At 43.5% G+C, this 16661-nt stretch overlaps 1 protein-coding gene across 1 annotated transcript in view; it reads left to right on the top strand.

Annotated features, from left to right (window-relative positions):
* LOC126343335 (lysosomal-associated transmembrane protein 4B-like) overlaps nt 1-16661 on the top strand; it is a 90501-nt gene that overhangs the window by 38702 nt on the left and 35138 nt on the right. Inside the window, exon 4 of the mRNA XM_050001930.1 lies at nt 682-720. Coding sequence (XP_049857887.1) covers nt 682-720 — 39 coding nt within the window. The remainder of the gene's footprint in view (nt 1-681; nt 721-16661) is intronic.

The following is a 16661-nucleotide window of genomic DNA, read 5'->3' as shown; positions in this document are numbered from 1 at the left end:
ACACAGTTACAACTGTTAATAATGTAAAACTATTAATAATTATAGTCCTGGCGAACATATGCGATGGCAGGCTCTAGTAGCCATCTTCAGAATTGAAAATGGTTCCTGGTGTCCCAAACCTGTTCACTTGCTTCTGTGATAGCAATAAATAGTTTGACTTACCTCTGTCTGTTGATTCGTTCTGACAGAAAATGAAGTTTTAACCCTGACACAGTCCACCGTCTCTCTTGTTAGCCTTTGAGAAGCACAGCCTGCCCTCAGGCAGTTAGCATCCAGTGGATTCGCAGACCACCCTAGTTCAATGACCTCCCCAACACCAACATTAATTCACACCTCACCCCAGCGTGATTTTCCCCTTCTTGAATAGTCCGCTTTGAACGTAATGGGGAGAGCTTGCTGATGCTTGAGTTGAATTTTTTGTTAGGGAGGACACTGGACTAGGGTGGTCCAGGCAGAAGTGTTAGTCACAATGCCAGCGTGATATTGTGAATAGCACATCCAGTGGCTAGTACAAGCACTTCTTGCTACTTAGCGTATAGCTGATCTGCGAGTGTTCATTCAAGCATTATAATATTTTAAAAAGTATCCCCCAATTGACACTTTAATTTCAAACAGCTACGAGCGATGTCTCTCATTTTAGAGTGACAGTTAGCTAACGATTTCTTTCTTTGTTTTTTTCAGGTATCGCAGGAGGTCGTCACGGGCACGGGTGGGAATACCGTAAGTAGACCATATTTCAGAGATTAAATGCTTCAGTATTGATTCACTTCGACACTTGTAATATTCTTTATTAAATTGTTTCCCCTGTTTGTACGGAATTTTACTGCATTGGAGTTGTAATCTGTAAGTACTATGACGAAGTGCATTGGATTCAGGAAATTCTGAAGACCTATGTAGGTGGCATTCTTTTTCCTGGGCAATTAACTATTGCTGGATAATTTGGAGACGTTTTTTCTGTACACAAATCGTGACAAATCACGTTACCCATTACTGAGGGTGATACATTCACACACGACATACAGATTTTTGATACACATCCACAATACTGTTTAATGTCTAAATCACATAAACACATTCTTATTGAATATACACAAGAACGTTATTATCAACACATTTACTCGACCCTACCGCATCTGACAGATTCTGGTCTCAGCATCTCTCTTCAATCCGAGAAGTCGAAGGTTGTTCGGGCATGTGTTCTGTGAAATTTTGGCTCAAGGAACTCTTGGTCTCCGGCGAGTCGTTACAGAGCACTAATGTCTTTAGATACTGAGTGTTGAGAGTTTTCGACGTAATCAAAACTGACCGTATCTCAACACGCACTTGTTTGTGGCCAAATACACTGAAGAGCCAAAGAAAATGGTGCACCTGCCAAATATCGTGTAGGGCCCCGCCAGCACGGAGGTGCCGCAACACGACGTTGCATGCACTCGACTAATGAATGTCCGGTATAGTACTTGTGGAAATACGCACCATGAATCCTGCAGAGCTGTCCATTAACCTGTAAGGGTTAGAGGTGATGGAGATCTCCCCTGAACAGCACGTTGCAAGGCATCTCAGATATGCTCAAAAATGTTCTTGTCTGGGGCGTTTGGTGGCCAGTGGAAGTTTTTAAACTCAGAAGAGCATTCTCGAAGCCACTGTGCAGCATTCTGGACTTGTAGGGTGTCGTATTGCCATGCTAGATTTTCACAAGTCCGTCGGAATGCACAATGGACTTGAATAGATACAGGTGATCAGTAGAACCCGGATTTTAATTACCTAAAAAACAGTGAAATATGCAAGCATTTATGACCTAAAACTTACATAAATATGACCTTAAAAATAAAATATAACTTAATATAAGTTTATTTAAAGCATTCTTGTTTGTTTATTGAATTTTTTATTCACCATAAACTAATACAAAATTCACTTCTAAAAATACTGTAAGTAAGGTTCTTTCTTTTGGTGAGGTTTGTGGCTAATTTGCACCTATTTGTTTAATGTCTGAATGTTTTATTTTCTAAACACAAAGCACAGTGAAATGATCATCTATGTTTTTATTTATACGTAGTATTTAAAGCGTTTCACATTGTTTAATACCATGTGTCAATCTTCAGTATCTGCAAAGTTGCACTGGATCACAAGGTGCATTTTCAGGTTTTCCATTGTCAAAGATCTACGGTTGTCGCTGAGGATAGTTTTTTACATGGCAAAGCTTCTCTCCACTTCCGAAGACATCACTGAAGCGTATTTGAAGGCAGCCACGTCACTGGAGTTCAGCTTTGATTCAGTATCTTCAAATGTTGCGGCATTTCTTGAAGGACTCTCATAAATTTTGCACAGCGTAGAATATCCAGGATTCCGTTGGAGAACACTTTGTAACTTGGTTTTTTCTTTGTCAGCCATATGACCACGAGCACGACTCAACTCACTCTGCACATGTTGCACAATACTCAGGACCTCACATACCTCAGTGCCAAGAGCTTCCAATCGTTTGATGGCTTTTGATATCACTGAAAAATTGGCGTTGAAGTATGGCAAGTTTCGAGACAATCTATCTGTAAAAACTTCTTTCACAGTTTATATAGCACTTGATACATCGCTATCAAGCTCATTTGGGTGTAGTTGGTGCAGTAATACTCGGAAGCATTAAGCCAAGAACCCCATCGTGTAAGAACAGGCTTAGGTGGGAGGGGCGTTGAAGGTGATTGTTCCTTGAATTTCTGCACCCGTACTGGAGCCTTCACATAGAATTTCTTGCCAAAGGAAATTAATTTGTCCACGTAACGGTAATTTAATCGCACCTCTTCGTCAACTCTGAGCAACGCATGTGCAAGGCAAGTGGCGTACACCACACTGGGGTAGAGAATCTGAAGCCCTTTGCCTGCTTTAGCCATATATGAAGCACCATCTGTTACAGGCAGCAAAACGTTGTCTCTTTTCACACCATCCGGCCACAGTAGCTTCAGAGAGTTGTCAAACAAAATAGCACTCGTCGAATTGTTTACTCTGTCGAGAGCTTCACACGTTAGTAGGAACATACCACCAGGGCCAGCAACTTTTAGAACACCAACAACATTTGCAATATATCGTCCACTAATATCCGTAGTTCCATCTATCGACAGCCAGATGTTTTACTCAGCAATAGTAATTCATATTTTGTTGAGCACATCATTGTAGCATACGGATAAATAGTTCTTTCTCCGTGTAGATTCATGTGTGGAACTGGATGTGTTGTGTACTTCTCCAAGAACCGTCTGAAGGGTGGATTGTTCAGCTTTTCCAATGGGATGTTGCAAGCCACCATCATCTCACACAAATCCTTGCAGAATGATTGCACGGTTGACGATTGACCTGTCTGTTCAAATAACAGCGTTTGCCTGATGTTATTTTCAGCACTTAGTTTCACACAGCTGCTGTGTTTAGCGGTATTACAGTGTTGTTGAACATTAAAGCGCTTTGCTTAACACAGTTTAAAAAATAATATTTTCCCATCAGTAATAAAGAACTTCTCTCCAAATTCTCGAACATATCCTCGCAACTTCACGCTGTCCGAGCACTTTAGGCATGTTAAACAAGACAAAGGCTGTATTCAAACTGGTTACTGGGAACACCTGTGCGACTGCGATGATGATTATTACGGCAGAAGCTGCCTTTGCTGGCTCTGAGAGCGTATTGTCGACTCTGCACAAGAATTATGTTCGCGAAACGACTGTTGTGGTACACGGATTTTCTGCTACAGTCCTGAGAAATAAAGCTGTGTACTAATTCATCTGTTTATCTTTCATAATAGCACGTGAAATATTGTCTCGTGAGCAGCATATTCATTTTCTTATTCATGTGTCCCGTAAGACACGAGAAAAACTGTATATGCATTTTTGGCAAAAGTTTGCGGAAATATGACCTATAATATTAAAAGTTAGCCGCAATATGACTTATTACTAAAATTTATTGAAATATGACTTTATATGCACAATCAGAATACATTTTTCGACACTGAAATGTCTAGATTTGTCTATAAATTGTTCTAAAGCTCACCCTATAGTTCAGAAAAATTATGACTTGTCATTAAAATGTGGGCCCTAGTGATCAGGCAGGATGCTTACGTACATGTCACTTGTCAGAGTCGTATCTAGATGTATGAGGCGTCCCGCATCACTCTAACTGCACACGCCCCACACCATCACAGCGCCTCCACCAGCTTTAGCAGTCACCTGCTGGCGTGCAGGGTCCATGGATTCATGAGGTTGTCTCCATACTCGTACACGTGCATTCGCTCGATACAATCCGACCGGACAACATGTTTCCAGCCATCAAAATTCCAATGTCGGTGTTGACGGGCCCAGGCGCGGCGCAAAATTTTGTGTCGTGAAGTCATAAAGGGTACACGAGTGGGCCTTCGTCTCCGAAAGCCCGTATCGATGATGTTACATTGAATGTTTCCCACGCTGTCACTTATTGATGGGGCAGCATTGAAATCTGCGACAATTTGTGGAAGGGGTGCACTTCTGTCACGTTGGTCGATTCTCTGCAGTCGTCGTTGGATCTTTTTCCGGCCGGAGAGATGTCGTAGATTTAATGTTTTGCTGGATTCCTAATATTCACGGTACACTCGTGAAATGATCGTACGAGAAAATCCCCATTTCATCTCTACCTCGAAGATGCTGTGTCCCACCCTAGTACTCCGACTATAACAACACGTTTAGAGTCACTTAAATCTTGGTAACCTGCTACTGTAGCGGCAAGTAACCGGTCTAACAACTGCGCCAGACACTTGTTACATAGGCGTTGCCGACCGCAGCGTCGTATTCTTCCTGTTTATATGTCTCTGTATTTGAATAAGCATGATTAAACGTTTCATATAAGACGTTTTTATAGTTCTGAGTAGCAATTACTACTATATGGGACAGTAATTCTCAATCAATCAATACTCCCAACCCACTTTACGGTGTTTGGTGGAGAGTACTTCTGGTACAATTACCTCATTCCTCTTTTGCTATCGCATTCGCAAATGGCGCATAGGATGGATGGTTGTCGGTAAACGTATTATCCTTAAATTTTCGAATAGTCTCGTTGTGGTTCTTTCACGACATGTTTGCGGGAAGCAGCAATATGTTACGCAATTCTTCCCGGAACATACTTTCTCTCCTGTTGAAATGGTTCAGATGGCTCTGAGCTCTATCGGACTTAACATCTGAGGTCGTCAGTCCCCTAGACTTAGAACTACTTAAACCTAACTAACCTAAGGACATCACACACATCCAGGCCCGAGGCATGATTCGAACCTGCGACCGTAGTAGCGATGCGGTTCCGGGCTGAAGCGCCTAGAACCGCTCGGCCACAACGGCCGGCTTTTCTCCTGTAGTGCCTGCCACTGGAGTTTGTTGTCCATCTTCGTAATGCATTCGCGCCTTATAAACTATCCTGTGGTAAAATCCGCTTTTCTTAGTTGGGTCTTCTCCAACCCTTTCTTGAAACTAATATCGTAAGTGTCCCACACAGAATAGCAAGACTCCAGATCCGATCGAATGAATGTTTTGTAAACGACTTCTATTGTGTATGAATTGCATTTTCTTAATATTCTTCCTGTGACTCTGAGCTGGGCATCTGTTTTTCGTACATTTTGTTTTAATGTATTCCCTGTGGTTGCCCTCAGGCAATTTACGGTACTTGCTGTTTCCAGTGGGATGTCACAAATAGTGAAATAGAATAGTTTTGGATGTCTTCTTCTATTTGTGCGCAATACGTTACGTTCATTAATCATTATTTTCGGCTGCTAGTGACCACGTTCCGGGCGGAATACCAGAATACCAATTCGATTTACGGCTTTGGCCCCTTACCTAGCTTGCATTTACCGCGAATTGCACGGCCAGTGCAAAGTCCAAAGGGACTGGAGAAAAGTGCAGGTGACTCCTGTGTATAAGGAGGCCAAAAGAACAGACTCGCAGAAGTACAGACCAAAATCCGTAATGCCGGTTTGCTGCAGAATCCTTGAACACATTCTCAGTTCGAATATAATAAATTTTCGTGATATCATGAATATTATGTCCTCGAATGAGAGTGGTTTAATAAGGTATCCCTCCTGCGAAACTCAGCTTACCCTTTTCTCACATGATATAATGCGAACTGTGGATGAAGGGCAACAGAATGATTCCATATTTCTATATTTTCGGAAAACTGTTTACATGTGCCCCTTTGCAGCCCGTTAAGGAAGGTACGAGCGTAAGGAACGTGTTCACAGTTATGTCAGCGGCTCCAAGACTTCTTAAGTTATAGAATCCAGTATATTGTCTTAGACGGCGAGTGTTCATCAGAGACAAAGTCTTCGATAGGACCGGCCCAGGGTAGTGAGATAGGAACGCAGTTTTGCTCTTTATAGTTCAATAATTTAGCAGACAAGATGGTCAGGGTGTTTGCTGAGATGTGGCGTCGGAGTTGAGTGAATGCAAGAAAATACAAGATGTCTTACACAAAATTTCTAGTTGATGCATGAATGGCAGCCAACTCAGAATGCAATAAATGAAAGTTAATGAGGTTGAAGAGGAGAACAGACCCACAATGTACGGACACAACATTAGTAGTGTCCTGCTCGGCACAGTCAAGTCGTCTAAACATCTGGGTGTAACGTTGCACAGCGATATGGGATGGAACGAGCATGTGATGGTTGTGGGAGGGAAGGCGAACGCCGCGCGGGATTAGCCGAGCGGTCTCAGGTGCTGCAATCATTAACTGTGCGGCTGTTCATGCCGGCGAAGGTTCGAGTTCTCCTTCGGGAATGGGTAAAAGTGTTTTTCCTTAATATAATTTAGGTTAAGTAGTGTGTAAGCTTAGGGGCTGATGACCTTAGCAGTTAAGTCTCATAAGGATTCACACACATTTGAACATTTTGAAGGCGAACGGTCGATTTCGGTTTATTGGAAGAAGCGCTAGGAAAGTTTGGTTCATCTTTACAGGAGCCCACATATAGCACGCTAGTGCGGCTTATTCTTGAGTACTGCTAGAGTGTTTGAGAACCGTACCAGGTCGGATTAAACATCGAAGCAATTCAGAGGCGGGCTGCTAGATTTGTTAATTTTAGGTTCGAACAACATGCAAGTGATACGGGCAGCCTTCGGGAACTGAAATTCCCTGGAGAGAAGACGAAATTCTTTTCGAGGAAAACTATGCAGAAAATTTAGAGAACCTGCGTTTGAAGCTGACTTCAGAATTATTTTGGTGCCTCCAACATACAATGCGCATAAGGACCTTGTAGATAAGATACGTGAAAATAGGGATCAAACGGAAGCATATAGACCGTCTTTTTCCCTCGCTCTATTTGCGAGTGAATCAGGAAAGGAAATGACGAGCAGTGGTACGCGTGGCGTTCAATAACTATTGCAAAAACACCTGTTTTTTACTCAGCCAATTTCAGCTCGAAATACGCGGAATTTGTTGTAGGGCGAAGTGGAACATTCCCGCTTCAGCCGCTATAGTTTCATGAAATTCCTATAGGTTGCGGTGCTATACGTACTCTGTAATGGAAGTGGGTTCCAAGCAGACAACTGTCACAGAGTTACCTTTGGTGGAAAGTCAGAGCGTCACAGATATTAATAGACAGATGTAGAATTCTACGGAGATCTGGCAGTGAACAAATGCGAGGTGTGTCTTTGGGTAAGGCGAATGTCATCTTCGCTGTCTTCGCAACAAGGTTACGAGAGCCAGTACGACCTTTTGCGTGCCGTACGGCCTCACACAGCTGTGACTTCTCAATGTTCGGACGTGTGGTCACTCTCATTCAAGGTCATGGACGGATCACAGTAAATCAATCAATTCCCTCGCTTCTCACCTAGACGTCTCTGTGGTAGCCCTGTGACACTCGTCCATTAATTGGGATAATCAAAGGTGTGTGCCCACACACGGCCGCCTAACAGACTACGATAAAGAGCAACGAAGGACCGTCTGTGCGGAATTGCTTGTGTTTAACGAAGTCGATCGCGACAATTTTTTATCGAACATCGTGTCAGGCGATGAAACATGCGTTCATTGCTTCTAACTGAAAAAACGGTAATCTATGGAGCGGCGCCACGCCGTCTCTCGTGCGATGAAGTAGTTCAAACCACACTCCGCAGGAAGCAGCGGTGGGTGGTGGAGAGTTTATTAATGCAGCAAGACGTTGGCTCCGGCATCAGCATGTAGAATGGTACCATGCAGGCATACTGGTCCTCCCAACAATGAGGCGTAAGGCCGTAGCACTGAAAGAAGAGTGCGATAAATAATATGGTTTTGTAGCTAAAAGAGTGGGGAATAATATGGTGTACTTGAATCCTTAATAAAACGAAATTTCTTTCAGAAAAAAAGTGTTGCATTACTTACTGAACGCCTTCTTAGAAGCCAAGAGGGGGCAAACGTGGGTCTCGCTTTTCGCGCTTCCCTACTGGCTAGCCAGTCGCATGGGTACGTTAGTGCATTCAGCAGAGAGCTGAAATCATACCCTGTCAGCAGATTTTACTCGAATGGACTAATTCTGTACTGTAGGACAGGCTGTCTTGTCACACAGGCCTTGCAAGAACTCACTCTACGAAGCTATCACAGGGTCACTTATTTAGGATGTAAAAAGACTAGGTATACAAACACTATGAGATGGATTTCTTTTTATTGGAGGTGGTCTGGGGGGGGGGGGGGGGCGCTATGGAGTCTTCAAGACAGTAAGAGATACTCCAGAAGAGCTAGTTGCCCATTGACTGAAACTGCAGCGATGGAGCATGTTAGACAATAATTAGTACGCAGATACCAGTTGCGCATTAATTTTAACGGAAGACATTTTCAGCAACATCTCTATAACAATATTCATCCCACCGGACTCTGAAGACTATCTCTGGAAGTCGCTAGCGTCAAAACCTTCGTGATCGCCTAGTTAGGGAAAGGTGCACCTGCTACAATTTTGTGATATTAAAAAGTGTTCTTTTCATCTCGTCTAAAATTTTGTCTACTTCATTCTTTCACACTCTCTATACAAGTTGTAACAGGTATAAGTGCAGACGTTTCTATTGGTGAGTGAGGACGAAGTACTGAACAAAATTGCATCAGTATTTGTGTCATTTGCAGACTAATAATTATAGGTGTTACAAGTACATTACTGGCCATTAAAACTGCTACACCACGAAGATGACGTGCTACAGACCCGAAATTTAACCGACAGGAAGAAGATGCTGTGACATGCAAATGATTAGCTTTTCAGAGTATTCACACATGGTTGGCGCCGGTGGCTACACCTACAGCGTGTTGACATAAGGAAAGTTTCCAACCGATTTCTCATACACAAACAGCAGTTGACCGGCGTTGCCTGGTGTAACGTTGTAGTGATGCCTCGTGTAAGGTGCAGAAATGCGTACTATCACGTTTGCGACTTTGATTGTAGCCTATCGCGATTGTGGTTTATCATATCGCCACATTGCTGCTCGCATTGGTCGAGATCCAATGACTGTTAGCAGAATATGGAATCGGTGGTTTTAGGAGGGTAATACGGAACGGCGTACTGGATTCCTACGGCACGTATCACTAGCAGTCGAGATAATAGGCATCTTATCCGCATGGCTGTAACGGATCGTCCAATCACGTCACGATCTCTGAGTCAACAGATGGGGACGTTTGCAATACGACAACCATCTGCACGAACAGTTCGACGATGTTTGCAGCAGCATGGACTATCAGCTCGGAGACCATGGCTGCTGTTACCCTTGACGCTGCATCACAGACAGGAGCGCCTGCGATTGTGTACTCAACGACCAACCTGGGTGATCGAATGGCAAAACTTCATTTTTCAGATGAATCCACGTTCTGTTTACAGCATCATGATGGTCGCATACGTGAACGCACATAAGAAGCGTATATTCGTCTTTGCCATACTGGCGTATCACCCGGCGTGATGGTATGAGGTGCCACTGGGTACACGTCTCGAACACCTCTTGTTCGTATCGACGGCACTTTGAACAGTGGACGTTGCATTTCAGATGTGTTACGATCCGTGGCTCCACCCTTCATTCGATCCCTGCGAAACCCTACATTTCAGCAGGATTATGAACGACCGCATATTACAGATCCTGTACGGGCCTTTCGACTGCTGCCCTGGCCACCACATTCTCCAGATCTCTCACCAATTGAAAACGTCTGGTCAATGGTGGCCGAGCAACTGGCTCGTCACAATACGCCAGTTACTACTCTTGATGGACTGTGGTATGGTGTTGAAGCTGCAGTGGCAGCTGTACCTGTACACGCCATCCAAGCTCTGTTTGACTCAATGGCAGGCGTATCAAGGCCATTATTACAGCCAGAGGTGGTTGTTCTAGGTACAGATTTCTCAGGGTCCATGCACCCAAATTGCGTGAAAATGTAATCACATGTCAGTTCTAGTATAATATATTTGTCCAATGAATACGCGTTTTCATCTGCATTTCTTCTTGGTGTAGCAATTTTAATGGCCAGTAGTGTCGTATGCTTTTAGCTTGGGTAGTACCTCCAAGTACATGTGGCAGGGGCAAGCCATTAGTGCGTATTTTCCCCTGGATGGCTGCTCACTTGGTGAAGTCGGGACATATTGACGCAAAATGGTTAGTGTACATTGGCACACGTAGCCCATCCAGCGGTGCAATTATGACCAAGCAGAAAACATGTGGTAGAAAATTATGTGGCATATTTGTGGGAAGACTTTGACTCAGAGAAAAACAAACAATACACTAATGTGTGCGTATGTCTTACGGTAACACATATAAAAATATCTGCACTTATACCTGTTACATGCTGTACACTATATAGTAAAGAATGTATCACACACCCCTGGAGTACACTGAAATTTCTTGTACATTTATTTCGTTAACAACGACGTGTTGAGTTCTGTCTGAAAGGAAGTCTTCAAAACAGTCGCAGATCTGATCCGACGGGAAGCTCGCATTTACTTTCATTAAACGGTTGCACCATGCGCTCCTCGCTATAAAACACTACTAGCCCAATTGCATTTTCTTTCATAAATACGACCCAGTCTGCGAGACTACTCTGCTGTATTCTCAATTTCTTTTCAATAGTTTGGTCTCCATATTTCAGCAGAAACTCTTATAGATCGTCTATTGATTTTTCTAAGTCTTTCATTTCCAGAACAGTGTAGCTAACTGCCCCGTAGTGCTTACAGCAATCTCCAAGACACTCAGAAATAATTAGGTAACTGGTTTCAGTTGTTGAACAAACCATGTTCAGACATAGCCAAGTAAAGAGCAATGGTTATCAATAATGAAATATGTAATATAATTATTACTTTTAAACATTTAGCAGTTACGATAGTGTATCACAGTTCCTAACACAACCGTATCACAAAGCACATAGTGAGGCATAGGCAATAAGGATGCATTGGAAACAGGAAATTATCAGGGTGCTCAGAATGTGCCCAATGCACATAGTCACTAGCAAGAGTTTCCAAATTCAGAAAATGGAGCTACGCAATTACAATACAAGTACAGTAACATAAAGTGTACTTAAAATTCAGATTAAATGATACGGAATAACGAACGGTAGCAGGTTTCCTTTTAAAAATCAATGACAGCAACCTATTCCAAAATTGCGTGAAGAATAACTTATAACAACGTTTATTAAGGGTTTTAATGACTAACTGTATCATGAAGAATGGAGGAAGGAAAGTCACCCATGAGAACCTAGGACATGGAAGCAGAAATGCTCTTTAGATGAGGGAGTGATAAATTGTAACTATAGCCGCTGTTAAGAACCCTGAAGTGGAACTGGCTAATGACGTATGTGTTCGGAAATTACACAACGTAATCACAATTTTCTTAAAATGTGTGTAATAAAGAAAGTTACACAGAAGAAAGGTAAATTTATAGAGCTTAGAGATTGCGTGTGTCCTTAGTTAACTAAACAAGAGTTACTGATAAAATTAATGAAATTGAACTCTTTGGAAGACTGATGGTCAGTTATACAGTTTTAATCTATGTCGGATATTTTTTCTGTCGACTGAATCCCACACTTCATAGAAGAGAATGTTTTAAAGTATGTAAGTAAGGCACTGTACATGGTTCAAACTGCCTCCAAAAGCATCATGCAACTCTGCAGGAAAGTCATAAAAAGTCTGAAAAGCTCGCGAGTGGGTTGCAGGGTAGCTTTTCCTAAGAAATAATTGTTAAGAAAAACAAATCATTATGTTGCGCCGTTCCAAGTTAATTATCACTGAAATTAGCCAATCATGCCTTTGCGCACACTGATTCAAGCGGCCAGCCAGATACAATTAATGTCAGTTGTTCACATAGCATTGATTATAGTGGAGACAGTTAAGCCTCTGGCCCGAGGATCGTTCCATACTACCGTCTCATATCCAGTTTTTGTATCACTCTCTTGTTCAGTTTTAGGAAACCAAAAGAAGAAGACTTTTGCCGGCACCTCTTCTGGCGAGCTGCATGAACTTTGAACGCATAACGCCCTGACTGGCTAACTTCAACTCTAATTAACTCGGAAACGGCGCTTAGAATCAATTTGTTCCGCAGCAATTATTTCCCAGGGCAGCCTACCCTGCAGCAACGTTGCAAGACTTTGCAGATTGTTTCTGACCACCCTGTATAAGTAACGTAAATTTTCACTGTGCCCACCTGCGACTCGATGCGTCACTTGCAGAGTAGATTCATAACAAGCCTTCATCAGATTGAGCATGATGTTTTCCTCCCATACACTCACGAACGGAAAAATAATTATGAAGTGTTAGATGCTATGTACAACACTGAATGTCCTTCGATGAGTAGAGGGTGTGTATTTGATGTAGGCAAGTGATTCTCTGATGGAGGAAAGCAGTAGGTGCAGAATATGATGGCAGCAACTGGCGACAGATAAATTATCGACTTCAAAGTTGGACAGTTGTAGATACGAGGGCTGGAAGAGGCGGGCGGCTGCAGCTGTCGGTGAACCCAGGCCAAGTCCGCCTGGTGACGGTCTGCCGACGGTAGTGTTTTTCCCCTTTAGTAGGACTCGGCTACGAGCTTGCTAGTGACGCATCGTTCTGTCTCGGTGTAGCTTCACGTGAGGGAACGAGCCGGCTTGCGACAACGGTGGTAGTCGGCAGTGGCCCAGGGACCCTCAGCTGGAAGAAGGTGGCCTCAGTATCTCGAAGCTGGCAGGACTCCAGATCGAACCCCGGCCCTCCCAAGATGGCAGAAGAACGCAAGCGGACTCGTGATGGCAGCCGACCCACAGCGGACACCCATTCGAAGCCCAGCTGTCGCAACATGCACAACGTGGACGGACAACAAGCATTTGTATACGACGAGGCACGTCTTATTGCGGCTCAGGTGACGTATTTGTCCTGCCATATACTGCCGAAGCGTCTCGAGACGCTGTTTATGCCCCCCCTGCTCAATAGCTGCAGAACGAACGACATGTTGCAAATGCTGAGCTGGCGGGTTCCGGGAAGCTCCTGAATTCGGCACTTGGCCTGGGTTAACCCCAATACAGCTGTACCCTCCCGGAATAACTTGGCCCACCAAATACCTTACTAGACAGTCTGGCTAAAACAGAAGTGTTGTTACATTTAAAATCTACTCTCCTTTTTCCTCTTTATATTTGCTCTATCTGCACCATTCCACGCTCATGGGACGCTGTCATGGAGTCCTTGATTCTTGACTTCTACACACTTCAATTGTCCAAGATTCATTCGTTTCCTCACATGTGCCAACACTGTCGACGAACGGGTCAAAGGATGGAAAGGGTGCGATTTGGGCAAGCCTACACTCTTGGCAGAAACAGATAATGTTTACTATCACCAAAATGATGAATGCAGCTAACATGGTAATTCCTACTGCAATCAGCCAGTACTGAAGTTCAGAATGGTATTTCTTCGTGTGACCAAGCAGATGTTCCAACGATACGTGGTCATTCTGAAAGGACTGAATCTCGTCCAGGGAGGCCATAAGAGTCAGGTATATGGTGACATTCAGCTATGCTAGGTTTTCTTTAGGCAGAATTTCGAAGGGAAGGTGTAGGTAAAGAAGAGAGTAGGTAGTGTTCGCCGTTGTGGAGTTGATGACAGGTAACTGGACACTAAGAAAGGACTTCAAGTACAAGCAGTAGGAAACAAAATTTGAGGGCTGGAGGAAACCATTGGGAAACTGCAGCACATGACGCAGAATAAATCGGTGTAGAACTACACTCGAGGGGAGCATCAGCTTTAAGGTCCTCCTTTGCATGGTTGCAGGAGCAGCGGTCCCAGACAACAAACTGATTCCCTCGAGTTAGACAGAACAGAAACTGGACAGAAGCAGTAATTCGGCTCTTAAAAGACAATGTGGCACCACTGATGGGGAAGACTTAGAAAAAGTAAACATGATATAGCATAAGGTGCAGCGAGACGTGGAGGGTAACAAAGGCGTCATCGAGCTTCGCTCTACGCAGGTGATAAGTGTCGAGGAAGGCGTGGTAAATAATATCTGACACCTCTGTTTCATAGCCGCCACACCTGTGACTCTCATTCAGGAGTCAACCCACAATAAAAAGCAACTTATGCGTCAACAGGGTTCGCCTGCTTAAAACTGACGTCCAATAAATCATCATGATTCTCCTGATGGCTTGTTAGCACAACGCCTGGTTGCTGGATGATTACTAAGCCATTATTCAAGGGATAATAGTGCCGAAGTTGAGTAAAATAAGGACACTGCCCAAGGTTTCTGATAGAAGGTGGACAGAACAGGGCTGCACAGACACAATTACATCAAGGCTAACCTTTTGCTGCAGCAAGAATCAGTGTTATAACACTGAGGAGTAATAATGCTATTGCAGCAGAAGGCATTTCCTCTGTAGTATCGGTGTTCTGGTTACTTCATGAACAAGTTGGGACACTATTATAGGTTAGATGATAGTCAACACTTTGACACAACAAGAGCCACTCAAGCCCCTAGAAACACACCTCATTTTTGTATGGGAGTATGTAGTCTGGCAGCTACCATCTACAAGGAGGAAGTAAGCCCAAATTACGAACCGGACATTAGTCTGCAAGTTGCGAACGCCAGACTCTACTTGTAGCTGCGGGCCTACCAGCTGTACTGAGTGCTGATGTCTTAGTGCCCTCCAATCAGTGGTCCTACTGCAGGCCAAAAATCAGATGCTGCCTGTCTCCTAACTCGGCAGCCTACAATTCGGATCCTGGGCAGTGCAGTTACTCATTCATCTTGCCTGGGTGTCTTATGACAACGCTGCTCGCGGCTGCTTTCATGTGTCAGCGCTGTAGCTGAAAGTCATCTCGAGTGCGCTGGGACATTGGCGGGATTCCGATCACCAAATAATGCTGCATCCTGGTCAGTCAAGTCAGTTGCCTCCCATCTGCAGTGTAGGCGACCGCTGCTGCTGAGGTCAGCTTCTAAGTGGGCCACTGCCAATTCTGCTCTCCCAGCCATGTGGCTTGCGGCTGTGGAGAAACCTGCTAATGTGGCACCTCTTGTTACATCATAAATAGGTGCAACTTGGAAGTAGTGGGCGCACCCATGCACCCTCACATTTGTATAATTCAAGGGCTAATAAAATATTTTATTATTAATGACGTTCCTATGAACAACAATTGATAAACATGCTGTAAACGACCCCTTCATCACAACCATGCCACTGTAGAGTTTATCTACCCTGAGCCCCTGCCATCCTACAATTTCACAGTGGGCCCTAGACTGTCACAATGTCAAAGTTGAAACGTCCCCTTAGAAAAATTGTACAAGACTGTGCTTAAACTGACACACAACATTTTTAGCGCAACGCAATCTGACTTTCAAAAATCCCTACAAAAGCATGACCCTGACTAACATTAACATATATGTTTCACATATCACTTACCTCACAAAAATCTTGGTTACTCGAACTACTGTAATAGAGCGAGCACCACTACTGCCAGCTAAATAAAAGATTCAAACTACTGAATGCACTAACTACTAATAGGCATAGTTAGCAAATGAAAGATTTTGACAGAGAACAAACAATGTATTTACCTTAATATTCATAATATATATATATCAGTTAGTGACATCCAGTCTTACAAATTTCAAAACTCCGCCATCTCTCTCCCCACATCCACCACTGCTGGCGGCTCACCTCCAACTGCGCAACGCTACGCGCTGTTAGCATCCAGCTGCCGCTACCCAACACTACAATGGCAGACAACAATGCAAACCAGCCACTGACTGCACACAGCACAGCCAGTGATTTTTCATACAGAGTGCTACGTGGCGGCGGAGTTACCAATAAAGAAACCTAAACAGCCTATGTACATAGCCCCCATGCTCCCCACAAAAAAATTTACAAATTGTTTTGTGCAGATTTGAAAAATTTTTTCATAATTACAATAACAAAGAAATGAAATGCACACAGTTATCGATACAATATTGGTCAAAAGCTAAAATATTCTCACAGTCCATAAAGACAGTCCTGATCATACATCAAAGTAAAATTGCAGTGTTTTTCTCAAATTCTGAGTAGTAAAAGAGAATGCACACAGAAGTAGTGGATTTCCATGCAGTCTTGAAGAAGTAGTGTTGTCCTTCCAGCGGATAGACAGTGCTGACTCTTGACGTGCAGACAAGTAATGGGCCACAACAGAGCAAACCCACAGCAGAGTCAGTCGAAGTTTTGAAGAATATTGGTAGGTAGGTCAACACAGAGTAGACCCATTGTAGTCC

Source organism: Schistocerca gregaria, chromosome 1 (genome assembly GCF_023897955.1).
Source record: "Schistocerca gregaria isolate iqSchGreg1 chromosome 1, iqSchGreg1.2, whole genome shotgun sequence".
Classification (NCBI taxonomy): Eukaryota; Metazoa; Arthropoda; class Insecta; order Orthoptera; family Acrididae; genus Schistocerca; species Schistocerca gregaria.
The sequence above is the reverse complement of the archived record's forward strand: the minus strand, read 5'-3'. Positions and strand labels throughout refer to the sequence as shown.